Source organism: Semicossyphus pulcher, unplaced genomic scaffold (genome assembly GCF_022749685.1).
Source record: "Semicossyphus pulcher isolate SPU_LCO1_2020_fin unplaced genomic scaffold, fSemPul1.0.p SCAF_14, whole genome shotgun sequence".
Lineage (NCBI taxonomy): Eukaryota > Metazoa > Chordata > Actinopteri > Labriformes > Labridae > Semicossyphus > Semicossyphus pulcher.
In genome coordinates this window covers 14,851,052-14,878,439 of record NW_027211648.1, presented here as the reverse complement: position 1 = coordinate 14,878,439, position 27,388 = coordinate 14,851,052, and the positions used below count along the sequence as shown (strand labels likewise).

The window sequence follows — 27,388 nt, the reverse complement described above, 5'->3', positions numbered from 1 at the left end:
GAATGTGCAGAATGTCAGGGCTGCGGTGAGGCGAGGTGGGCGACACAGCTGGTCGTTTCTCCTCCGCTCTGTTGGCTGCACTCCAGACGGCCACTAATGTTATCAAAAAAATGACTGTCTGTATGCCTGTCAAGCTATAATGAAGATTACACTTACACAGAAAATATCTTTAAAGGGTTTAGATCACAAGTTTTTAAGCACTTTTTTCATGTAACTGTATCCCAAAACAACGTCAGTGAAAATCTACCCTTCAGATTTGAGATTATTTGGACTTAAAAGGAGGTCAACAACTTCCGCTGCCTCTCCATCTGTCTTCAATGTGACATTCTCTGCACCGGTAGGTAGAGACATCTGTGGTGCTGAAACAGGTCAGAGAGTCAATAAGACCTGTGTAGTAATTAACACAAAGCCCTTAGAAACCATTGAATCAGGGCCAAATCAGGCGGGGCCGTTCACAGATACTGGAGACCTAAATGAGGTTGATCCTCTGCGGCATTAGTAATAATTATTGCTACCTAAAGGCAGGCAAAGAGCTCAGAGTTAGGTCACAAAGGTTATCTGGTTTATCTGGATCATGATTAACATCTTTTTCATCTCTTCTTCCATATAAGCTTTAACAATGTCATAAAATGATCTGTTCTTCTAGTTCTGATCGTTACCCAGGTTCCTTGGCGGTAGCGGTGGAGCAGACGTGGTGGCAGGCTGATTGTTGGTGTTTAGGATGGTGCCGTAAGTCTCATTGTTGACCAGGTTGGGAATGTAGGCGCGTTGTTTGTCCTTGGTGAGGCCGACAGCGTCCCGGCTCGCGGAGCACAGACCGGTCTGCAGGTGGGAGTTGCTGCCCGGCGTGTAGCAGCTGACCGGACGCTCGTCTCTGCGATGAGGGCTTGGCTGCAGGGGAGCAGGAGGACAGAGAGGGTCAGTGTGGGCCAGTGAAAGGGTACAGCAAACATGTAAAGAAGGTAATGAGAGAATGCATTAGGTCACTGGGTTTATCGGGTTTGATCTCTGAACTGTATGTTCATTAAGAATGTGGTAACACAATGGTGATTGAGCCTATGGCCCACTGATGAAAGCCTTTGCCTTTGCATTTGCAGAATTACAGACAATCTCAAGCAGCGCCCAGTTAATGAAACGTTTCCCATTAGCCAGCAGGGGTTGGTCTGCCAGAGGGGGTAGGCGGAGCTAAGCGGCTGCTTTTTCGGTCTCTGTAAGTGTTTTGAGGAAACAATAATCTACTATGGCTGAACAAACAAAGAAATGATCGATGACTACAGATACAACTTCAAAAATAAGTGAAAATCCAAAGAAAAAGAAACAAATTGGACGCTCAGATGAAGCAAACAGTCTAAAAAGGAAAGCGACCGTCAGCCAGGAAAATCAAGAGTTACAACCGGAGCCAACCGTGGACGTCACACATGCAACACTGTCTGGATATCTGGCCAGTGTGCTCCTGCAATTCCCGTTTATCACCACAGGTGCCACCAAAGAGAACGAAATTGAGATCTTCGAGATTATGACTTTAATTATGAGTTATTCTGTAATTCGCGACAAACACTTAATTTGAGTGCATTCCTATAACATAAGATTATATAAGAACATATAAGATTCAAAAGCAGGTAATTATGAAACTGTAGTCACTTTAGACACTGGTATCATGATAGCTTTGTTTGAGCTCACGTCTAATCAAACCAACTTTAATTTATTAGTAACAAATCGAAAGGGTTCTTCCTTTCAGCAGCTTTTAGGAGCTCCTGATTCTTTAGAAAACGTAAGCACTTAGATACATTTTACTTTATGATCGAGCATAAAAACTCAATTCGGTTTGTGAGTTTGATTTCACTTTACTGTGTACTATGTAAATTTTAGAAGTCTATTCAGAATCAGAATTACTTAATTAATCCCCTGGGGGCAATTCGGGGTTAAGTCATCAGGACAACAAGGACAACTTTGTTACCTGAATAACTTAGTCAACTTATAATTTTTTCCAACTTGAGGATGTTCATATTTAGCTACTGCGATACCAGTTGCTACAGTCATTCTCTTAAAATAGCCCCATGGGATTTAAATGGATTTTATAACCTGCCTATCACAGCACTTTCCACACTGAGCATCCAATCCAGAAGCAACTCTAATGGCTCAGGTTGAATCAAACTACAGATAAAAAAACAAAACAAAACTGAACTATCAACGCTCAGTGTACTCGACCCCACTGCTGCTTACTCCCAATCTTATGTATTTTATTCACAAACTTCCAAAAACTTCCAGTTTGACTGAAGAAAATTACACAAAAATAACGCGCAGTAAGTTGGAGTACAGTGCTTTATCTACACTACGAGTTCAGTGTTCTCTGTACTTTCTGTGAGGCAGCAGGACTGCTTTCTGTGCCAAGAGAACGGCTTTGGAAGTTCAAAAGGAATAATACATTCAGCTTTCTGTTTCAGGAGGAAAAATGTTTTGTTTATTAGTAACAAAACAATGGTTTTTCTTTAAGTTTCATCACCCTCTCTTATTTTAAATACATCCTTTTTGTTTGTTTGATCATTCTCTTTATTTCGCCTAACTGCACATCACTGAGTAAACTTCTGCTGACAGAGGCGTCTCTCACCTTCTCATCCAGATCTTCATCACTCTCATCCAAGTCTTCGTGCTGCAGGCACCACTCATATTCAACGTGGACGTGGGCGTTGAATTTCCCTGCCAGCGCTTGGTTCAACTGCAGACACAAACAAACACACACGCGTATATAAACACAGATGACTGACGGCTCTAACGTGGCTTCAGGAAGAGATATATGTTTGGATGCAGAAGTCTAAACATGGTGCGCTCACCAGCTCCTCGCACTGTAGGTGTTTGAGCCTGCGAGCGATATCCAGCGGAGTCTCCCCGGCCTCATTAGCTGGAGGGGAAAACAACAGAAACATATAATCACTGTTGGATCCACAAGCCACATGAGCACAAACACACAGGCCATTTTCTCTCCTCCCTTTTCACTGCGACATGAGAAATGTGTAATTAGAGCGTTTCCCACAGTATACAGCTCTCTAGTTTCCCTCTGTCCTCCTCCTGACTGTATCTTTTATCTGCCTGTTTTGTTGATGTCAGAGCCGAGCAGCAAGATTAGTGTTGTGAGAAAGAGTTGCTATGGTCTGTTGGCACAGCCCGCACCTCTGGGAACCAAACCTGAAAGAGTTGAACCAAGCGGTGTGTATGTGTGTGTGTGTGTGTGTGTGTGTGTGTGTGTCTGAGGGCGAGTGAGGATGAGTGAGGGGAGAAAAATGTGTGGGAGGCAGTGGTGGAAAAGGTATGTAGATTGTTTACACAGTGCAAGCAATACTACAACAATGTAAAAACACTCAATCAATTTATACCTAGTTTAAAGGTATGAGTACCTGTTTGTAGAATATCCCCATCCATAGTGTTATATTGCAGGATTATTTTCACTGATGCATAAAAATGCTAACAGTACAGTAGGTAGGTAGGGTGTCATGGTGATTGTATATTAAATATAGTGTATACAAACTTTATGAAGACATTTCTGTGTTATATTTTGCAGTGTAGTCTCAATATGTTAACCTGTTCTTAATCTAATATTTTAAGATGTTTTCTAACTTAAAACAAACCAAAAAAGGGCAGAAAAATAAGATTTATTTTCCTAAATTGTTTTTTTTCTGATTAGAAAATTGCTAAACATGTTAATCTGCATTGAAACATATTGAAACATTGTACTAGACCTTTTTCACTCTTTAAAAAAACTATAGATAATGTATGAGATTAAACTTAAATTCCAGATTTAAATGCCTTGATAGGAAAGATTAGTTTTAATAGCAAACAAAGGGAGATGTTTCAAATGCAGGCGAAAATCCATCCAGCAACTGGGGAAATGTGTCAATAGCACTCTTTACACTGCCAGTTCAAGGCAGGATTATTGCACCTTACGTTCCGTCTTCTATGTAGAAGGCACAGAGGTGTAATGGTGGAGCGAAGTCGCATCTGAGCCGGCGTCTGAGGTAGTAACAGAGGCGGAACAGCGCCGTGTGTGTATTTGAAGCATAAGCTGTTCGTTTACACCTCGTGCACATTTGCTTCCGGGTAGGGTTAGCATTCTTAGTCGTTGCTTAGTCCAATGAAAAATGGCAGAGGCTGCATGATGGCGGAGCTGCGTTACGGCGCTGAGGTGGAACCGCGGTGTAAAAAAGGGCTACTGTCTAAAGACCAGAACCTTCCTGCCTGCAAGTTTGGGGACGTAGGTTTCAAGCAGAATAACATCAGTGAGCTTTAAGGTCTAGGTGGTTGATCTACCAGGGGAATAAATACGGCTAAATATGGCTTAAAACCCCTTTCCTTCTCGTGTTAATAGAGGATATTGGAGTGGCGTAACACCCTGGGAGTGCAGAGCCCTTGAAACATAAATAAACTCAGAATTGATCGATATTAGAACTTAAGAGAAAAGAATAAAGAAAGAGAGTGACAGTGAATGCACCACACTCGCTGCTGGTGTTTGCTTACCGATCTCTATGGAGGCCTTCCCCCTCAGCAGCAGTTTCAGACACTCGCTGTTGTCGGTCAGGCAGCAGTAGTGCAGCGCTGTGCTGCCTTTCACCGTCTGCTTGTCCAGATTCAAGCTGCAGAGGGACACAGACAGAGAGGGGAGAACGTTTAATCCCAACGCTGAATAATGAAGCTTTGGTTTCTCACGTCCAGCCGTAAAGCCCGCCTAAATATCTAGTATCCTCAGCCAAGGCCAGAATATTTTAAAGAAGTTATATCCCCTGTGTTATATATGGAAATATTTAAACACCAGTTTTATTGAATATTTGAAAAGTAGAACAAAGAAAGCAGAATTTGGAACGGTTAAGGAGTCACACATCTGGTCTGGTGGTGCATTCAATACCTGCTGCACAGTCGGATGGACAGTCGAGACACATTCCTGCATAATTCATTCTTTAAGTGACAAATAACTTAAGTGAGGGTAATTCCTTTGTGCTCCTCTGTTGTTTTGTCTCACCTGTTCTGAGTGAGGAAGTCGACGATGTGAAGAGACGTTCTATCCACCAGTCTGACTGCCAGATGAAGGGCCGTCTCCCCGTGTTCCTGCAATAAAAAAAAGATGAATCACTCGCACGATACCTCTGGGAATACGTGGCAAGAATAATAGGAGAAGAAGAAAGGATGCAACAATGTGTTATGAAGTCAAACTCCTGTTGGAGAAGCTACTGGGAGAAAGTTTCAAAGTCACCACTAAAGGACAGACTTTGAGTTAAATAGTCCGTATACTGACGTGTCCATTGGCGAGGGGTATGGGCTCCATGAGGTCGACTCCCTCGGCGTAGACCTGGATGAGGGAGAAGATGTCTCGGGCTTTGACTGCGTCGCACAGCGTGTGGAGCCGCGACGTCGCGTCAGGACACTTCTTCCTGGCGAAACGTTTCTCGGTGTATTTGGCTGTGATGAAGTCTTTCCTCGCCTGCCTGGTGGGAGATGTAGAGAGGAAGTCACGGCTGTGTGCTCTATTTTAAGAATCCTTCCTTGTGAAATTAACTCTTTCATGTGAGGAAAAAAAGTTTAGCAGCTCTGCAAAGAACATTAGCGATCAATCTGCAAATTTGTAAAATATCTAGAAAGTTAATCATATTGGTAATTTGCTAATCATACAGTCAGAATGAAGGGAGTCAATGGAAAGATGAATGGGGGAGAGATGGAGTGTGCAGGAGAGACGGTGGAGGGCTGACTTACATGTCACTGCCTGGGTTGGGTTTCACCACATTTTCAGCATTTAAACAAGCCTCCATGATTTCATTAAAGCCTGCATTCCCCACATTCTTGGCCAGCTGCGAAGCACACACACACAGACATAGACACAAACACACACACATATTAACTCTAGTAATATCCGGCTTTTACAGAACCACGATCACTCATTTAAATGTCATCATCTTTGCTAGTTTAACTCACACCTCCATTAGGATGCGGTACGGGTTGTTTAACTGTGCGTGTGGAGCCTCATAAACTGCACAACGCCCGTCTGATTGTGGCTAACATGAGTGGCGTCTTTACACAAAGATTGGAAGCATTTAATCCAGAACGTCCCACAGGCGGTAAATCTCTGCACCGAACTGTGATTAGGAAAGCCAAACAAAAATCTGAGCTATTCTGAGCGTGGAGACTTCCAGAGGTCTTGGAGGACGCTACTCTTCATTTACCGTCCTTGTTTCCTTTCCTCCGTGCTCTATCTGCTCCCACCGGTCCTCTCCTTCAGTTTTACCCTGCCTTCAACTCTCTATTAACTGATTTGTACCAAAAATCAATACAATTAAATGACTAAAACTGCGTAAAAAAACAGGAGCCGTGAGGAGATTCAGCAAGAAGACGGACAATGAAGGAGGTGATTTACCAAGAGCTCTGAGGTGCTGAGTACGTCCAGCGTGAGGGACTGGATCCTGGAGTAGTGGACTCCCAGCTCCCTGTGGATCCCCGAACATTCAATACAGGTGAGGATGCCCAGGTTGGTCGACAGCCATGTTGGGTCTGAGAAAAAAGATAAGGAAAGTCAAGAGGAGGTAAACGACTCACAAGGGAGAAGAGGGAGAAATGAATATGGACGACAAGCAGTCCTCTGGCAAAAAAACACTAAAGTAAAAGTCATTTCTGCAGCACATGAGCCGACTTTGATGTGTCCTTGTGCAGAGCTGTGAGCTCTGGAAATTTAATGGCAGCCTGGAGGGCTTTTTACTATCAAGCAGCACACAATGTCAGAGGAAAGTGACCAAGCCGAACTGTAACTAAGTCTGGCCTGGAAACTCAGTGTGTATACTGTATGTGTACGCTATGTACAGCACGTGAATGTACACACACGCCTGCAGGAGGGATTTCACAGGATTTCAGAGAAAGTATTTGGGCTATGCATACATCGAGGAAAAACGGATTCTCCCTAAACTCAGAGGGTGCAGTCTGCGAGAGGACCAGAGCAGAGGTTTAACATGTTTCAGCTCATAAGTATGCATTGACATCACCGCTAACACATTCTGCAGAAGCATGCCACACATTTTTAGACTGATTTCCTTCCCTCAAACCTGCTTTAAATGTTTGCGTACATGTTGTAGGAATTATCATTAAACAAAGTCAGGAAGTGAAGATGAAGGTTTTAAGGATTTCCCCCTGACTTTAAAGTCAATACTTCCTGAGACTGTATCACATATACTTCTGGGATTTCTAGGATTCCTGGGATTTCTTGCCATAAATGAAATGTGACTCGAACCTCAAAGCTGTGGATAATCATGGTTAGATCCTAAATGATCCTGTCACCATGTCGGGAGATTTGAATAATAACTGAAAATACAGCTGCTGTGCGATCTTGCATAAAACACAAACAGCACCTCCCTAAATTTAGAAATGCAAATATTATTACAGTGTCTGAGTTAATTACATACCAGTTGCCATCACATAAAGTACATAATCCAACCAAAAAGAGCATCACTTCTGACATCTCTGCTAAACCGCAGATTACATACAAATACTTGTGAATAACATTGGGAGGATAAACATGCTCACAAATGCTAAAAATCCCTGGATCATGCAGATCGTGCCACAAAATCCAGACATCTCCATTTCCAACACCCAATTATGGCAAGGACCAATTTTAAAAGTATGTTTCGTCTTGATTTGAAGAATTATCTTGCTTTTAGTTTACTACTTAAAACTTTACCTGGTTGTCAGTTATAAGAATCAAGAAGTTAACATGGATGTCATTAGAAAACAATGTGGATTCTGTTATTTCTTTGCATTAAAAAGTACCAGAAGTCTGAAATGTTGGAAATATAGGGCTTATTGAGGTTTCCTTAAAGTTCTTATCTCTAAGATTTCAGTTTCGTTCTCTTTGGCACCACCTTATGGCGATAAACGGTAATTGCGGGAGGACACTTTTTACACAATTTAACCAGACTTCCACGGTTGGCTCCCTCTGTTACGGCTGATTTTCCTCGCTGACGGTCGCTTTCCTTTTTAGACTGTTTGCCTTCATCTGAGCGTCCAATTTAGTCATCGATCTTTTCTTTAATTGTTCAGCCATAGTAGATTACTGTTTACACGCAACACTTGCAGAGAGCGGAAAAGCAGCTGCTTAGCTCCTCCTTCCCTCTCTGGCAGACCAACCACTGCTGGGTGATGGATAACGCGTCACTAACTGGGCGCCGCTTGTGATTTTTTCCGTGAATGTCGCCACAGACACCCAGTCTGTAATAATACTATATACTGCAAATGCAAAGGCTTTCATCAGTGGGCCACAGGCTCAATCACCACTGTGTTACCTCATTCAACGATTTATGACGCGTTTTCATTCTCTGCTGGCAATCATAAATCAGGATTCTGTTACTGTCACTCACTTGGTGCTCCGCAGTCACAGCACACGTCATTCCCCGTCATCCTCTTCACCTCTCCCAGGATCGCCTTGGTCAGCTCCTGCACGATGTTGTTCTCCCCGACATGCTGGTCCCCTTTAAAGGCCTGATTCAACGCCTCCTCCTTACTGTTCTGCAGCACCGAGATCCAGCTGGAGGAGAGGATGAAAATGAGAATAATGACAGACGAGGCCAGGCGTCTGACTGGGTGTGAGGTAGTAAGAGCGTGGAAAGTGACTGAGGTTGTAAACAGGATGCACTAAGAAAACACACACACATACAGAAAGAAGGAAGGAAGGAATAGGAACTTACATCTGACAGTCCTGGTCGTCCTCGGCCTGGAAGTGGTACGTTCTGTCGTCTGAAACAAGCAAAAAAAAGAATGACACAACAGAAGAGAGTAAAAAGAAGAGGACATGAATAAAAGCACTGTTGTGACGGAGTAAAGAGCTCAGAGCGTCTCCTTACAGAGGGCATTAAAGTGTCTCACTGACGGGTCAGACTGAGGGCACACTGCTGAACACACAACAACAAAAAGCTTTTATTTTTGTCTTCAGATGTGAATCACTCAGTAATAACCGGGGAGACTGGGAACTATTTTTAACCCACTGTATCCAAAGCTACTTCAGCTATGCCTCCAGTGACAAAAGTCCAGCCTCTCCAGCTCTGTGCTAGTACGTCTTGTGTGTGGAAAAATGGCCAAATGTTTTCTGCATGTCATGTCCTTTCTCTTTTTCTCCCAATCACTTCCTGTCATGTCTCTACTGCCAACTTGGTAATAAAAACACTTAAATTCCCCCTAAAAAACATCTAATTAGCTACATTTAATTGACAGGTTCTGTCACTAATTTTCTTGGACTATTAAGGGACAAACAAAAGCCTTCAAAATCACATTAACAGGGACTGACGAATCAATTTCCAGCTGTAACGTCTCTTTTCTTGCTGTGTTTTTATTCTAGGTTTGAGACTGGAAGCTAGATTGAGATATGCTTAATGTGTTAATGTGTATTTGAAATAATAACAGAGAACAGAAAAACCATTTAAAATCCCCGCTGTTGCAGAACAAATCTCTGCCTGCTGTGTCGTGGATGAATGCAGCTGATTAAAAAGAGGCATTTAAGTGCAGCGTTCACAGATTGGAGAGGGAAAAAGGGGAGGCTAACGGTGAGCAGACAAGATAAGGAAGGCGTAATATAAAAGAAAAAAGGAGGTAAACTGAAGGCAGAGAGAGCTGGACTTACGGGATATGAGGTCAAAGCTTCTCTTCTCCTCAGGATTGTGTTTCACCTGGCAGGTGAGCAGGTTGAGTTTAGCTGGCGGCCGGTTAGCCTGTGAGAGAGAGAGAGGAAGAACAGAGAAAGAAGGAGAGGGAGAGGAATAACAACGACAATGAGCGAGCGTGTTGTGTTGAAGCCAAATGAAACATCTGAGCTGCTACGTGTGAGATGAACGGCGATGGTAGGAGTTTAAGCTAGTTGAGGTAATGTGAGAGGAATGCTAAGATGTGAACTCCGCCTGTGCTCTCTGCTGTCGTCTGCGAACATATTCATGGCTAACTGGTGAAGATATTGATCGACTGTGGAGAAGGCCTTTAGCCAGGACGCTGTAACTGCTGTGAGGTCTGTTCGCAAGCACCTGCACTTTAGAGTTAAAGTCTTGTATTTCAGAGCAAACACATCGATCCTGTCGTGTATATTTCACAGTCTTTACAGGGTTCGGAAACAAAAGTGTTTACTGACTGTGCCGTGTGAGATGGTGAGGTATCCGTTCTTGGCTGTGCACTTCCTCTTCTGCCACACTTTCCTCAACCTGCGCAGAGAGAGGACAGTGATTAGTATGTCACACACACACAGCGGCAGCACACACTGCTGCTGAAATATTTATCATGATCACATGTTATTTTACAGAACACATGCATTAGTAATGATGCAGGATGAGCAGTGCAGTCACATCTATGTTTAAAATGATGCATCATTTATTTTAGAGCTGAAACAAATAGTTCCTTAATTGATGTTTTGATTAACGTGAATTTTTCTCCAGTTCCAGCTTCTCCAACACGAGGATTATCTGCTTTTCTCTTTTTTTATATCATGTAAATTTAAAATCTTTGCGGTTTGGAAAGACATTTGAACGCATCACCTGGGCTCTGGGAATTTTTGATGGGCTATTTTACTATTTTCTGACATTTTATAGAATAATAAAAACTAATAAAAGATAAGTTATTATGTACATTAAATCAAAATGACAAAAAAAATGTCACTGTATTTATAACACATTTAGAACACCGTACAAAACAATACTTGCATCTGCAATAGTTATTTAAAGTAAACTAGTATTAATTTCACCTTCTTCAGTACCACAACTAATCTTTATCAATCATTGCGAACGGCTCACCCGTCACTTTTCTTGTAAAGGTAGCCGCTGCGCTCCGTGCCGTGCTCTTTGTTACCCTGTGGCTGGTGCAGGCTGTAGGTGGTGCTCTGCCGCACCTGTGATTCCTGAGAAAACAATCACAGACAAATAGAAATCAGAGCCTTAATGCAAATGAAGAGCAGAATAAAAAGCAGGCGCTGCATGTAGGATTTGCAAATCCAAATAGCAATCTAGTGGGAGCCGCTGAGGCGTTAAATGGCTCGGATTTGCACTCGGCTTTTTCTCTCTTGCTCCGATGAGAATTTGAAGCAAGTACGGGCAACAAGAGGACGACTGCTGCCTGAACAGTGTTGTACACATGGGGATGAGAAGAGCTTTTCCACCTCATGGGAAACAGCAGGTGGCCGAAATTATTATGAGCCAGGTGCAGTTATAACATATATTTTGAATATGTGTTAATGAAACCAAGCAAAGGGCAGTTGTGTGCATCAGTGATGTCATTTCCTCTCTGCAAACACTACTAGAAAGAGGGAGGGAGTCTTCTGAAGGCTTTAATGGCTTTATTGGTGTGTGCTGTTATCAGCAGACACACACGCTGCAAACAGGATAATCTCGGGGGAGCAGGAATGCAGCTCCAGCTCTTACAATTGGAAGTCATTTAAAAAGAAGAGCTCATCTAAAATTCGGCAAAGCGCGAGGAAATGGGTGAAACATGCTGCTGTAAAAGAACAGAAAACAAACGAATGACCGAGCACGACAACTACAACACCACAATAAAAAACAAAATACAACCACAGAGAAGGGCTTTTTAAGACGTCGACTTACTCTCCTAGACTTGTTTCACAAAAGACGGAGGCAGAGAGGGAAAGAAGAAAACAATCTTCAGGTGAGACCGAGGATAACACATTGATTAGTTCACTGAAAGCCGGCCAGACGCCAGTTAAAAATCACGTCCACTCATTCGGGAAGAAAATGGAAAATAGCATGCGTGAAGAAAGAAGGAAACAACTCAGAGGTTTAGTTACAGATGTGCTCTTGAATCTAATGCATAGTTCGTGTTGATCATGCCCTGATAGAGTCAAATCAAATATATACTGTATATATATATAATGTGATATATGACTAATGCATTCTTTGACATTGACAGCACCGTATGTTTGCGTACTTGTGTGTGTGTTACCTCCTTCTGCTCCACCTGTAGCGCCGTCTTGAGGACGTCCCGTAACTGAGTGAGCTGTTTCCTCTCCTCATCCTGCACCTGCTTTATCTGAAGAGCGGAGAAGAGATGATGCATATACGATAGAAATGTAAGTTAGAGACGAGATAGCAGGGCTGCTGGTTTTTCTCACCGTGTGCAGATCTGTGGCCAGTTTTTCTATGGAAGGTTTCAGGTTGTCCACGGCCTTCAGGCCGTCCTGAAAGAAACTGAACAGGAAGTAGATGACATTAATACAAAAAGAGCACATTAGCATCACATGGCTGGATCTGCAGTTATATACAAGTTGTATAGAGGGACACTTTTAAGGTCACAACACTGGAAAAATCACAGATAAAAGCAACTATAATGAACTAAAATGTAATCTACTATAATCACACTTTTGATGTGTGCAGGTTGTGTGCGTCTTACTTGCACTGTGCGTGGAAGTACTTGATGAGGTTCTGCAGCAGGTCCACCCCCTTCTTGATCTTGATCTCGTTGACTTTGAGGAGATACTGTAAATATATTGAATACAGATTCAGTCAGACAGGGTGAGACAAAGTTCAGGCGCAGCGAGAGGCAACCCTGAGCTCAATCTTAAAACACATACACCCCTTTCATCTCGTATCCTGACACTTCAAAGGAAAACACCTTCTAATAAAGAGGTATGGATCAGCCTTCTTGGTCTCATCTTTTCTGCTGCATATTTACGTGTTCATTTTGAATCAACTGATTAGCAAACACACTAAAACAAGCTGTGATCTAACTCCCAATCACAGGTCCGACTGACCTCACACATCTGCAGCTGGAAGAATCTCCTCTCCTTCTCCATCTCTTCAGCGATTTCCGCCCCGCTGATTTCAGTCCTGATCATCCCGTGCTGCCTCGCGTGCTCCTTCTTCTCCTTCTCTATCTTGGTGCTGGCGGGCAAGTGATATCACAGGGGTCAAAGAGCACTCGGCACATACATTACAGCAACATAAACAGCATGGTATTGTGTAAAATCAGCCCTAATGCTGTCTGGGAGAATAAAGTGTGGCCTTGTTGTGTTTTCTATTTATTAAATGGTTACAGGTTAAAGATGGTTAGTTTAGCTATAAGAGAAGAAATGTGGAGTGTCTGTGTAGTTTCATTTTAGCCTCCGGGTGGTGAGCAGTGTTTTCATAAGAAGTCATATAATAAGTTATGTTGTTGGGTGATGCAATCTTTGCATTTAAGCCAAGACTCACATAATCAATTGTCTTCCTCTAACACTGCCAATACAACATCTTTATCATCGCAAAATCATGTTGCTGTTAATGGATGTTAAGGATTGGTTTAAATACAATGGGTCCACACAAGACAACAGACAGTTTTTCTAGTGTTGCACTTCCAGATGTACAACCTACAGAAATAAGCACGACATTTGTGAAGGAGAAACATCTGGCTAATCGCACAGAAGCTGCATTGATTCCACTAAAGTAGCGTTAAGTGTTGTTTGAACTTCTTAAAGCAGAATCACCAAGAGAGGAGTTAAACTGCACGATGCTCAATCAGAGATTTGCTAACAAGCTTTATGCTAATGATATAATCCTCCAAAATCTAACACTTGTTTTTTCTCACTGATGATGGTTGTTAAAAAGAGTACATGGAGCAGATGTCAGCCAGAGCGAGATACTAAACTCAGCAGTCTCTCGCTGACTGAGGCGGTCTAAGCTACTTCTATACCATATAATTTCTAACTGATGTACAAGAGTTATTTTGATATGTGTAGGTATTGATATGTAAAGATGTTAAAGGTTAGTGTGGGTTTAGTGCTTTAGAGGGATGATGAGCAAATGGCATTAGTGGTTAAAGGTTTTGATTACGGGTTATGTAGTGTTTACATGCCACGCTGCCTGACAGTCAGTATTCAGGGCTGATTTTTCACTAACACCATAATCTCTGCATACACGATCTCACACAGGCAATCAGGAAAACACACACACGCGGAGGGGAGGGGAGGCATCCAATCCATGCAACAGGGCATTCTTTTCCATATGCTGTTTCTGACAGCATATTCCTACAAAAAGGATGCAGCACTTTGTTCCCTCTCAGAGAGAGACGATGTTAATGTCGACGAGCCATTCGAGAGCTGCTCATGCGCACGAAGACAGGCTTCCCTTCCTCATGTGCAACTGTATAATCTGTTTAACCAGCAGCCAGGCCGACAAAGAAATAGACTTGAGCTTTTGCATTGGCCTGTAAGGAATAAGTTGACTTAAGCGATGTGCGGGGGATGTTTGGGACGCTTTGTCACTTTGTTTGGACGTAGCCTTTATAAAGTTATCCACTGGTCTGTCAACTAATGTTTTGAAGCCTTTACTGCCATCTTGTTTTTTTGGAGCCAGAAGTGACCACACATGGGCGAGAGAGTAGAAAGGCATTGCTCTGCTCTATACTGATTTACAGATTGCCATGGTCGCCACTTGTTAAAGGTTTTCATGCCTTAAACTTGCTTTGTTGTCTTTTTAATGCGACTGTATTTTTTAAAGACAAACATCACTTCTTTTTGCAACCAGTGGAGCTGGTCTTATTTTGGTCTGCAGTCAAAGTTAAGCTAACATCTCCTGGATGTAGCTTTTTACTTTTATCAAACAAATATGAATGTTTTCTATTTTCTCATCTAACTTTAAAACAAAACGCATTCTTTGCTAAAAGTCGAGCTGTTCCTTCTCATCTATCATGTAACTCTGTTTATTTTATGACTCATGATGTTGCACCACTTTATACAGGAAGGGAAAACCTGAAATTCTCCCCTATTCTTGCTGTTGCACAATTAATATGTAGCGTCCCTCACGTAAAGTTGTTTGAGTTTTCCTCCTTATTATGACAACACATCCTGCCTGCGTCTCACACTTTACACCGCAGCTACTTCAGGCTGTGGTTGTTCTGTCAATATTATTCATCAGGCGGGCCGGATACTTGAAATAAAACGTTTGGAGTGTTCACACTGGTGGTGTTATATGCTGCAATTCACACTAAGTTTTTTAGTTGAATGACATCAACTCTGGCTGTGATCTATTTGTTCTTTTCGTTTGTTACCAAGGTTACAAACAAAGACACAAATAGTAGCCTTTAGTTTTGGTTGGAAACTGGTCTTTTTGTCAGTGTGAACAAACCAAGTTAAATGTAATTGAGAGTAACACTGCTGGCCTTTGTCAGCACATGAATCTACAGCCCTGACAGCATTACAGCATCATCAGGGCTGTGGCTAATAGAGAGACACATGTGAGCCCGGCTGCTTGGACGACAGCCAAACTGACAGTTGTTCGTCTGATGACTCGGCTGAGGATTCACTTTCACTGCTGTCAGTCCAGGAAGGGATTTACCAATGAGGAAGTAAAGACAAAGATGCTGTAATTTGAGTTTTCACAGATAAATTCTGTATCTTAATTTAGTAAAAAAGGTCTGATTTCAGGATAAACACTTCCTGAATTAACAGCATTGAAAGTGAAACTAACCTGCAGACTGAAAACACAATTCAAAGATGCAAAGAGCTTGCAAACCAAATAAGGAAATTAGAAATCCTTACTACGTAAAGATTGAAATAATAAATCTCTCTGTGTCTTTGACTTTGAAAACAGGCATATTGTTTAATGACAGCAGAGAGATCAGAGACATGTCAGGTCTTTTGGGTTGTTTCCCCAATCAGGCAGAAAACTGAACTCTATTGATGGCTTCTCGTTGGCCATCAATAGAGTCAAATCATAGGAATAACTCGGGATGGTCAGGAACAGTCACATAGCATCCGGCCGAGCTCTCGATGTCAGTACAAAGCCCGTACTGTCCGATCGAAACGGTCGGGAGAGGAGATGTATTACCCTTTCAGTAAAGAATGTCCTTTGCAGCTTGTAAAATATATGAAAGTGCTATAAAAAATCATGTGTTCCCAGCATGCACAGTCACAATGTGTCAGTGTGGAGGAGTGGAGGTGATGGTGAGGGCTGGTTATTCACATTATCATGGATGTGTTGACAGATAAGAGGGGAGGTTAGAGGGGAGAGCGGTTAGTGGAGACAGACAGACACATACTGCACATTTCATTTAACATATCAACTGACATGAAGGGCTTTATAAACACAAGGTGTAATAACTGGATCAGCATGTCGAACAATTATAATACAATTAACTATCACATGACTGGTTTTATCTATAGACAATGATATAAGAGCTGTTGGGTAAACTTATCAGGTGTCTTACACTTTTGTTTCGTAGTCCTTCCAGGCTTTGTCGAAAGGCTTTTTCAGATCCTACAAAAAACAACACAAAGAAGATAAATGTTAAACAATAGAAATAATGCAGAAATTATTGGTTTAACTTTCAATCGTAACTGACTTTTAGTTGAGATTGTTTAGTCGAATGCCGTTTTTCAGGGTCAAGAATTACATTTGTTTGTTTCCAGCTTCATGCATGTAACAATTTGCTCTTTCTTTTTCGGCTTTATATCATTGTAAGTGGAATACTTAAATGTAGGGGCGGCAGTAACTCACGATACGCTTAATGGCCCATGATAACAATAATATAACAAAACAGTGATTCTGCGATTAAGGTGATTATCTACAACTGAATCACAGCCGTGATGATATTCAGTATAACATCACAACCTCCAGTGTAATATTGCTTTTATACAACAGTTAAACAAGCGGCAAATTGTAGTAAAAAGTAACAATCAACAACAGATTGTTTTTTTGCTCCACCAACTGAACTAGTTCCACAACTTAACTGAAAGTGGACTTTTGTTGCCAAGCAACCCGAACATTCTTTTGCACTCGGTGTCTCCAGGTTACCACAGATCAGCTACTTTGTATGCTGTATATTTATGCTTGATTTAATTTATAAAGCAACCAGTGAAATAAGAGTCTGCTGTGTGATTCAGAGGTACCAGCTTGATTAATGTAGACATACACGTTCTGCTGTATCGTTAATTAACAGTATTCAGAACACCTGGCTGAGGCGGAGTGATACACAGATTGAAAAGTCCCAGTGATGTTGTTCTCTATATCAGCACTCATGGAATGCCTCTTGTCCAATCAGATTACTTGGTCAGAACTAACTGTTGTATAATAATTGATATATTGCAAGACGATCACATAACGATACATCACGATATCTGATTAACTGAAGAATACAACATGCCTCTAAAAAGGAAATGTGCAGGAATAATGTATTTATTCTCTGCAATCTGGTGTCAGTATCACAGAATTTGACACAAACTGAGATGAAACAAAGTGTGTGTTTTCAGTCTGTAAATTCAATTTACAGAACTACAGAACAACTGTAGAAACAAATAACTTCTGGCAGTTTCTTCTGCAGCCAATCAGTTGGAGAGATAGACCGATACGTTTTTTTCAGGGCCGATACCGATACCAATCATTAGTAGTCAAGGAGGCCGATAAACGATATTTGGAGCTGATTTGCAGTAAAAGTGAAAATATTAGCGTCAAAATTTTGAATAATACAAACTCCAACACTTAACTTTGTTTAAATGCCTTTAAGCATATGTTTATTAAACAAACAAACAAAAAGCGCAGGGAGTTCCCAGGGTCAGCAGCATCTCTTATAAAGTTAACTGAAAATTTAAATAAATAAATAAATCAATAACTTCCTGAAGTTTTATAAAGTTAATAAAACAAAGTTAAATAAAATTAGCAAGAAATGAACTTTTTCTCCTCTCCGCCGTGTGTGTGAGCACTCTGCATGCACAGCTTTCACTGCTGATTGACTGTTACCTGTGCCATGGCTCTGCGTGTAACCAATCAGTGCTGTAGGTGGGACAATGCTGGAGACAGAGTAGTGACTGCAGACAGAGAGGCGCGGCTGCATAAGAGCCAAAATAACCCAGTTTTAAATTGATCTCTCATCGGCCATCGGAAAAAAGGCAGATGCCGATATGCGTCAAAATGCCAAATATCGGCGCCGATAATCGGTCTATCCCTAATCAGTTGCCATTCACATTACCCTCATTTATGTCATGAGCATCACTGCGAGGAATCATGAAGTAGTGAGTCAAAATTGCAGGCAAATCTGTTTAGAGCGCCATATATTTTTAAATTACAATATCGATATTTGGCGCCAGCCTATCGATAATTTTATTACACGAGTCAGGGCGACCATATATTGCCGACATTTTGTCCAACCCCTACCTAAATGTTTTCAAATCTTAACAGGCCAAACTGTTGCAGGAATAGTTTGACATTGTGGGAACATGCCAAACAATTAGATAAGGAGATCGATACTACATGACTCTCCTGTAAAATTGAAGCTGAAGCCAGCAGCTGATAAGCTTAGTTCACCCTAACAATAGAAGTAGCCAGCAGCGCTAGTCCAAAAGCAGCAAAACCCACATAGCAGCACTGCCAAAGCTCCCCAATTAACATGTTCCATCTCCTTTTTCACCTGTCCACATCCTGATGGTACACTATGTATAATTGGTAGTTTTATGAGACATTATTTGCTGGACCAGTGACTTTGTGAGCTGTACAGTTGTTGGTTGGCTGATTTTGCTTCCCTTGGAAAGAGCCAGGCTAAGCGGCTAGGCTAAGCGGCTATTAACTAACACAAAAGTGGTATAGATCTAACTCCTGAAACATTAAATCTTGTTGGTAAAATAAAAGATCCAAGTAAGAGACACAGAAAAACACCTGACACACACATGGTGCCTGCATGCTGGAATTTGTACAGAGAAACCATTTAGAGGAGCAATGACTCACCAAGATGTCACATGTTCAGAAATAAGAACAAAGCTACTTTATTGCAGTTTGTGTATGTGCGTGTGCGTGCGTGCATTCGCAGGTGTGTGTGAATCAGTCAGATGAATCATCCTCCTCACAGATGCAGAGGAGTCCTCAGCCGTCTCAGCAGGGAGCTGGGCGAAGTTACAGTTAAGGGTTTTTGGGGAGAGTATAAAGCACCATGTTATTGTATCTGGCATAAGTAATGTGGTTTCCTCTAACAGCGCCAACACGCAGTGCTGATTTCTCATCCTCATAGTTTTACTTTCAACAGCTGCTTGAGCCGCGCGCTTGATTAAACACGATCGGTTTACAGCAGTGATGATTAAACGGCGATTAGAGCAAACAAAAGTAGACATCAGTGGGTGCAACTGGCCGTGTCATTCCCTAAAACACACAAATCAGCAGAACTAATTGTGACGAATATGAGAGCCAGAATGTGAGGAAACAACAAAAAATCTCAACTGTTCCCCTTACACTACAGTAAGCACCTGTTGAATCATGGTTTTTAAGTGATGCTCAGGTGGACAGATGTCGTATGGCTTCAGTTCATTGTTCAAGCGCCAGAAAGGACCGTGTTGACCTCCGCTTCAACAGCAGAGGAGGGGCAGGCTCAACCTGTCAGCCCTCAGTATCACGCTCTGGTTCACTGGGCCGAGCCGAGGAGCACTCAGACATTCAGCCGACCAGCTCGAGGCCAGAAACCACCAGAGGAAAGAGGACATAAAAGACTATAAAAGTACAAAAGAAGCCGAAACCAAAGTGAAAGAGCGAGCCCATGACTAAACGCAAAAGAGGAAGCAGCCACTAAAAGAGCAAGCTGCAGGTCAAGAGAGAGCCAGGGAGAAAAGAGCGGGTTAGCGGAAGGAAATGTCAGAGCCAGGGAGAGGAGAAAAATGGTAACAATGGCTAAAAATACCAGACACAGGCACGGCCGGGCAGAGAGAGGCAGGGCAGAATAGGCCAAAGCTCGGGGCAGCACACTCCCTGAGAGAGCAGAGAGCTCTCCGCGCCCTGATTCCTCGTCTGAATCCAGAGGACGGAGGAGGAATGTCATGCCCTTGACAAGGGCCTCCTTTTTCAAACTTACCACCTCCTACTACCTGCAGCCACACATGTCCAGGAATAGCACTTCCTGTTTCACATTCCTCACACCTTTTCCCACCTCGGTAATGAATGTACAACCTGGTCGACAGCAGCGAAGGCTGAGTTTCGTTTGGTTCTGTAGCGCTGGTACACATTAACATTTCTGACTTAACTGGTGATGTTTAGGCACAAAGAAAACTTACGTTCGTTTTCAGACCATTCAGCCTCCACTGAATATAAAGCAATGGAAGGATTTGAGCAGGTCAAAGCTTTTTAACAGCTAAATAAACAACAACTTCTGTTCACATAAACAGAGCCTGTGGTAAGATAAGATCAGACTACAGAATATTTTTGTCTTTCAGGGAGGTCAATGTGTCCTTCATTGTTGTTGAAGACCCCTACCAATCATGGCTTGCCGTCTCTCATGACTTGGTGATCAGGAAGGACGCAGACAAACTGAGAACTCAGTTCCACCTGACACAACCATTTATCTGCTTTCCATGACATGCTTACATGTATGCAGAGGAATGCATATTAAAGGCCTACTGTCATAGAAAGAATTACACCAGGGTGGAGAAGCTTAGTGCTGTCAGGAGATGGTGACCATCACAGACGCTGTGTCAGGTGACGTCTGTGAAACACTATATTGGATGATAGGCAGATGTTTAGCATCCTTATCTTGGACTGCTGAAACCACTGATTATTGTCTGCCAGGTTCTCTCTTGAATAATCAGTTAACCACTTGGCCAATAAAGTGAAGAGAAAAATGTTAGTGTGTTGTCAAACAAACAGCCGAAAAGTCAAAGAGGTTAAGTTTGCTATTACACTGAAAACAATCAGCGCAGCCTCACAGTTTTAAGCTTTAATTTGGATAATCCACAAGACAAAAACAGGTCCTTTTTCATGCCACAAACTATTAAAAGAGCCAGTTTGACAATTTTCAACCTCAGTCCTATCATGCTATTATGGGGAGCTAACGTCATTATGGTAGGAAATAAATGCAATTTCGCTCTGTGCCTTTGGAGGACGCTACCCGCTTCTCCAGTGGGCCCTGGAAAACCTCCGCCAGACTATGTACAACGCGTCATCTGGCGGAGGCCAGGGAGTTCACTGAACTACATTTCCTCAATCTAGGACGCCCGCCTCCGATGTCATGTCTCGTTCAAAATCGTCAGGTTTGAAATGTAGACTGCAGACCTGAAGAGTTTTTAGATGATCCACCGGTACATTCTCGTAGTATTTCAGATTTTGTACCGCTCTGAGCCATTGCCTGCATCGATCAATGTCCTTGATTGGAGAACAGTAGTATTTAACTCCAGCGTCTCTCACTGGGCTGCTCCTTTCAGAGGGAGGGGCGCAATGCATGCTGGGTGTTGTAGGAATGTAGAAAGGACGAAACCACAAGCTGTTTGTACAACTTTCTCCACAGCTATGGCGCCAATTTCAATTATTATTGCTTCTATCGATTACAGAGAACACCATCTTTGACTGACAGTGGCTTTTTCCAGGGGCAAATTGCTCCTCTAATGCAATTCCCTCCACCTTGGTCACATTAGGAATTGAGGCAGAATACCAAAGAAGACAGACAGACATCTCTTAGGTAGTTTGCAAACAAATGAGGAAGCCTTTATAATTATTCTGCTCTAGTCTGAAATATAGAAAAAAGATACCACAATAAGAGCGGGTGCAGCACGACCACAGACCTCTCTGCTCTCACTTTAACAAACTCTGCCGATTCTGTCCGGACACTGTAGCTGAATAGTGATGAGCTGATATGACTCACGGTGGGTTAGAAAAAACAGAGCGGTCAATAAGCAGAGGATGAGGGGGTCGGCTGCAGGCATGACATCATGCCTCTGAAAGTTGGCTGTTAGCAGATCGGTGCTGTTGTCTCAGCACTTTCCATTTTCCACCGAGTGGAGAGTGTCTGTGTGTTTATCTTCAGTAATAACACTACTGGGGCCTCCAGGGACCCCACCCCAGACTTTTTCTTGCTCGTACTGCTCTGACTGTATCCCAAAACCTCCTCAGACAAAGACTCCTTTTCAGTTCTTTCAAAACACTAAGCCCTAAAAGACTACACTTCAGAAAGCACAGAAATTAAAAGGCAAGAACTAAGCCAGCCTAAAAATGACAAGGTCACCTTTTACGTATGAAGTCTTAATTCCCTCTTTAGTGAAATGGAGTTATATGAGGTGGAAAATGTAGGTTTTTATCTGAGCAACAGCAGTGACAGGTTGCCAGGTTGTAGCCCTCTAATCACAGAGCCATTAGCGGCAGCCTCCCTCGGGGTAAGTTCATCGACGCACTCATCGCCAAAGACAGCGCTGGCAGAATATTAACAAGCTCAGAGGGGAACAACGGCCACCAGAAAACCATTAAGTCGGGAGTTAAATCAGATCAAAGGACCTGTTACTATCATAGCTGACACACAGCCGCAGTAACTGTGGAGAACTTTGAGATATTAAATTGCACTTTTTATCGGTGAAAGAAAATAAGGAGTGAATTTAAAGAGTTGGCTATTTTTGCAGCCTATCACACCTCTAAACGTGTTTTCCTGCCCCCTGTGTGCTCCATGGAACAAAGTTGCCTTAGTTTAGCATCTATTTAAATTTCAATGAATGTGTCTGCATGATTCGGCTGACACGTGTGGATTGTGCAGAGACTGTTTTCTCAACTAAAAAATGCATGATGCGTTTAAGTGCTGGTGGAATGCATGTTTTACTTGTAATATTCTGGTGTTTTGGGGGCTTTAATTACAGCATCTTTAAATTAACAGACTATACTAGTGTTTTTACATGCCGATGACATTTATTAAAGCTGTATATATCTATAAAAATGTTCTCATATGGGTTGTTCTTCTTGTTTTTGTATTGGAAAACGCCGTAAATAACTCATATATCATCATTTATAAATCTTATTTTCATTTCTGGATCATGGAACGCACATTTTCTATCAATATCTGGACTTATTTGTGTCTCTTGTCATGTTAAAAACATCTCTCTTCCTCTTTCTGGACACCAGCATCGACTCATTAGCTCATCTCTTTCCTTCTCTCCCTGCAGTCTTAACAGCCTGTCATGCAGGTCTGGACTTCTTCCTGCTTTCCCCTCGCCTAACAGGTACTTCCCCCGGGAGAGGACAGCAGAGGAGAAGCAGGATAATGACAGAGGAGGAGGAGGAAGGAGGATGAAGGGGGAGGGAGGGACGAGGGATCTGCCTTTGGGCTGCGGAGGTGAGCAACAGGTCGCTTGATGGGTGTAACCCTGATGACATTTCTGGATGACTCTTGACCTATTTTCTTTATTACGGCTCAATTACGACAGTGGTGACATTTACGTGAGTGTGTGTAAATGTGTGTGTGTGTCCGGAGGTATAAAATAACCAGCCGCTCATTAGCCCCGTGTCATTGGGGTAATGAGAAGCATCGGAAAGCTAATGAGCAATAAGAGGGTAAGCATTACAGATGTGACTGGCTGCCAGACAGGGGGGTGAGGGGGTGAGGGAGACGGGGGGGATAGACGTGGAGTTAAGAGGGAGACGAGGAGACAAAGAGAGGAAATCATGGAGGAGAAAGAGGGTGAAAAGAAAACACTTGAGAGGCGTGCAAAAGAGCAAAAGGACAGTTCAGAAGTCGAGCCCGAGCCAAGGGTCATGGGGACAACCAAAGTTTCTATGGCGACCGGCCTCATTATAGAGCTGCTTTAATTGCATCATACCTCGGTGAAAACAGCAGCCAATCATGTGCCCGCGGAGTGAAAGGTCACGGAGCGCTGCGGACAGTAACGAGTGCTGATTTCATTACGGAGCTGCAGGGCCCGTTAACGAGTGTCTGTCTGCGTTCAGTCCGTTTGGTGAGACACATGACCGGCTGGCTGACTCACTAATGGGCTGCATTAGTGTACAGGACAGGGCTCTTTATTGAACTTCAATACTTTTTAGGTGCAGATGGAAATGCGTCTGTAGCAGTAAGTATTGGAAATGTTCTGGCATTAATGTCGGGTCAGATTTGTCTGTTTGTTTACTTCTTCTCTGATCGAAACAGTTCGTGTTGTCTATCTCCATTTAGTCTACATTAGGGGCAACCTGGTGGCCTTCAGATTGAAAGTACCATGAAAACCTGAGATAGTTGAATATGATTCCTCATCTTTCTCTCCCCTTGTTTCCTGTGATCTCCCATCTGTCAGCTCAAATAAAGGCATAAAAATATGCACCTGCACCTGGCGCATTGCTATCTAAATGTCGGATTCAGCAAGCTGAAGATGTAAATGTTTTTTTGCTGAGGAAACGAATCTGCTGGTGTGAAAAGTTTAAAGCCTGTGAGCCATGCAGCAGCAATGACCCTGAACACAACTCATTTTAAGGCCAACACAGCCTTAGGCGCACAGATGGGTGCAAGTACATTTGCTGCTCACACAGTGCGGGCGCTGGGTGGGAAAGTAACTGTAGAAAACTAGCATTGACAGTTGTGCTGCACTAAATGCCACTTTGCACCAGCGGAAAATAGTTCCCTTAATATTCAGGAACTATTTTTTTATCGTAAGAAAACAGTAAACACATGTTTTTCAATGTAAGGTCTTAAAAAATTGGAGCATTCCAAAAGACACTTCAATATTGGAAAGAGCATTCAAAAAACTTTCCAACCTTCTTAGACGATTCCGGTTTGGGTAACGAGGTCTACACGTACACGGGGGTTCCCTCCATTAAAAAAAAAAAAAAATGTCCACACAAGCACGGTTATAAAAAAAATCCCCGTCCAAACAAAAACGCAAAAACAAAACAGAAATGCTGTCATGAGAATGCCACACCAACAGGTGGCGATATAACCCGGTCATGCAAAGAAGAAAAAGAAGAATTACGACCAGTCAAAAGTCTGAAAAAATCTAGTAGTGCATCCCGACGCCTCTGTTCCTCAATAAAGTGGACGAGTAACTGCACACATAAAGTGTAAACATGTAAAAAGTCCTGTTAGTAGGGTCAGAAGTGTCTCTGTTTTTGTCACGTCCGTCATTTTGCAAGGCATGTCGCCTCATTTGTGACGCCTCAAAAAGGAGATAACGGCGCACAGCCTGACGTCACGAGCCAAAAACGCCATTTAACCCGTCAACACGTCTCCGTGGAAACTGAGTTTCTAAAAGTCTTCGCCCTGGCCAGAGTTTTACAAAAGATAAGTTTTCAGTGATCTAAACGGCGTTTGTGTGTGAACAAAAGGCCAAAACGCAGAGAAAAAGCTTTGACAAATACTTGTGTACATGTGGACATGGCCTGACATGTTGTTGGTTTAATACACATACTCATTGATAGGACCATGAACTCAGCAATCATTTAGTAAAAGTGGCTTTAGTGGTTCACACAGATGCTTCTTGTAAAACCATGAGTTATTGTAGGCTACATACTCACTCTTTTTTCACGTGTTCTGTTGAGTGATTGCACACTTTGGCCAAAACTTGAACAAACACTGACTGATCCAAGACTCCACATGAAAACATAAGCACACCTAATGCCCTCATCAAGTTACCATGTGGAAAGTGACCAGAGGCAGATTCAAGCAGCTTGTTATCAATCTTGTTATATCCGAAAATTGTCTCTTTCTTCAAGCTCAGGCATGATTCAGCACAGCGCTAAACTCCATTCATCCACTTGTATTACACTTCCTGTTCAGTGGCAGAGTAACATGAGGTCATGCAGCTTCCTTTCCTTACCCCTTTGACGCCCTTCATGTCTCCTTTCAGCAGGCTGTCCAGAGGAAACGTGATGATGTTGTTCATGTTTTGGAACTGGAGGAGGGTGAGGAGAGAGACAGATAAGAGTTGGAAGGTTATATCAGAGGATTTAAAGCTGCCCGACGCCACTGTGGCGTAATCCTTTTGGAGTTTCGTGTGTTGTTTGGGTGTGTGTGCAGTTTGTCCAATTATAGAGGGGCTTGAGTTTCCTTCTTTTTTTAAGTCAGTAAATGTTGCTATTAAGAGGCACGATGAGCTAAATAAAGTAAGGGAATTTAGAAAATAGCCCCTACTGAAGCGATGAATTAACTTCAGTTTAAGTTTGCACTCTGAGCGGCGTTATTTTCATGTTATTTAAAGGCTTAAACCATCCATCAGGGGACAAGTAACTCCCCTGTTTTTATGAGGCCAGGCTCAGTTTGTAAAGCTGCACATTATCCAGGAGGCTTTAAGAGATTACATCTTCACATCCAGCTCTGGCTGCAGCTCATATTTCTTTAATAAAAGGTGTTGAGATAACACTAATACAGCATCTCCAGCTCCTGGTCTCTGCGTGAGTCGATACAGTGTCCAGGCGCGGCGACGGACCACACATGATAGTGTCAGATTATTCCAATAAAGCCTCGGCCTCCATACAAAAACCTGAGCGGGATGAGGCTGGTTTAGATCCAGCAGATATTTGGTGGCTCTTTGGCCGTCTCAGTGGAAAACTGGAGCTACCTCCTGAGGGCTTCAGGTTCCAGCCGGAGCTTAGAGAACACACACAGAGAGACTCCAGGGGATTGAGACAATTAGGGACAGGATGGAAATCTGTCTTTGTCCCTGAAGATTTTACCTCACAAATACACACTTTAAACACGCTGCGTAGACTCACCAGGTTTTTGAAGAGCGCAGTGAGCTCCTTGGTGAAGACGGAGAACTTGAGGAAAGCTGAACCCAGGTCGGGATCGTCTCGGTACACGCAGTTTTCTCCAAACTTCTCCAGGGCCTGGGTGTACTGCTCCTCGTTCTCTACGTGGGCTGGAAAACACAAACACACAGAGGTCAGCTTTGACAGGTAGAGGGAGTCACACTCAGGTCTCTCACAGCTCAGTATTAATAATGCATAGTAGTCTTTCAGGGAGCAAAGATCCACCGCTCCTGCCAGTCAGTCTCTCCATTACAGTTTTTCCAAAGAGAATAAGGCCGTTTGACTTTATTTTCCAGACGTTGCAACCTCCTGCTCTGATTTATTTATGCAAAGTGAAAATACAAAGTCAATCACCTAGATCATTTAGTCCTCCTCTTACCGAAGCCGTTTTTGGATTTTTATAAAGAGAGTTTCTGCAGTCAGCTCATTAAATCAATGGCCTGTGCAATAATATGTTCTGGAGTGCTGCTGCTCATTTCCCCCAAAGTTTTATAAGCCCAATATTATGTTTCATAACACTCGGTCTAAAAACTTCTACTGACATATTAAGGGCATCAGCGCTTTTTATTCCAGGTGAGTCATAAATCGCTGCAGGAAACCCTGAAGCTTGCGACTCACGATGAAGGCAGGACTGTTTCCATCTTTGCGTGTTGATCACAAGCACTGACTACGGCTGAAATTATTTGTTAAATCAATTAATACGTCAACAGAAAGTTATTTTGGAGCAGTTTTGATAATTGAATTATTAAGCCATTAAGTCATTTTAAAGAGAGGAGTTTTTCGCTGGTTATGAAACAGACTAAAATTAATCATGATTACTCTATATGAGCTACAAAAGCAAACCAGACCGTCAGCGAAAAGATTGATTATTTCTATATAGTTATTTTTAATGCCTGAAACTGCTGGCTGGTGGGTAGGTGTCAGACGACGCGATTAACTGCACGCTGCCT

The 27,388-nt window shown here is 42.6% G+C and overlaps 1 protein-coding gene across 3 annotated transcripts in view; it reads right to left on the bottom strand.

The window, feature by feature from the left end:
• The window catches only part of asap2a (ArfGAP with SH3 domain, ankyrin repeat and PH domain 2a), a 63,641-nt gene that overhangs the window by 6,672 nt on the left and 29,581 nt on the right, over positions 1-27,388 (bottom strand). For all 3 annotated transcript variants that reach the window (XM_069661654.1, XM_069661656.1, XM_069661655.1), the window contains exons 3-22: positions 26,403-26,548; positions 25,508-25,582; positions 16,189-16,238; positions 12,758-12,887; positions 12,397-12,482; positions 12,119-12,194; positions 11,950-12,036; positions 10,791-10,894; positions 10,136-10,205; positions 9,638-9,725; positions 8,709-8,757; positions 8,382-8,548; positions 6,395-6,528; positions 5,737-5,831; positions 5,282-5,471; positions 5,009-5,094; positions 4,510-4,625; positions 2,832-2,899; positions 2,609-2,716; positions 660-891 (exon numbers count right to left, since the gene is read on the bottom strand). In XM_069661654.1, the coding sequence (XP_069517755.1) occupies positions 660-891; positions 2,609-2,716; positions 2,832-2,899; positions 4,510-4,625; positions 5,009-5,094; positions 5,282-5,471; positions 5,737-5,831; positions 6,395-6,528; positions 8,382-8,548; positions 8,709-8,757; positions 9,638-9,725; positions 10,136-10,205; positions 10,791-10,894; positions 11,950-12,036; positions 12,119-12,194; positions 12,397-12,482; positions 12,758-12,887; positions 16,189-16,238; positions 25,508-25,582; positions 26,403-26,548 (2,157 nt within the window). The remainder of the gene's footprint in view (positions 1-659; positions 892-2,608; positions 2,717-2,831; positions 2,900-4,509; positions 4,626-5,008; positions 5,095-5,281; positions 5,472-5,736; positions 5,832-6,394; positions 6,529-8,381; positions 8,549-8,708; positions 8,758-9,637; positions 9,726-10,135; positions 10,206-10,790; positions 10,895-11,949; positions 12,037-12,118; positions 12,195-12,396; positions 12,483-12,757; positions 12,888-16,188; positions 16,239-25,507; positions 25,583-26,402; positions 26,549-27,388) is intronic.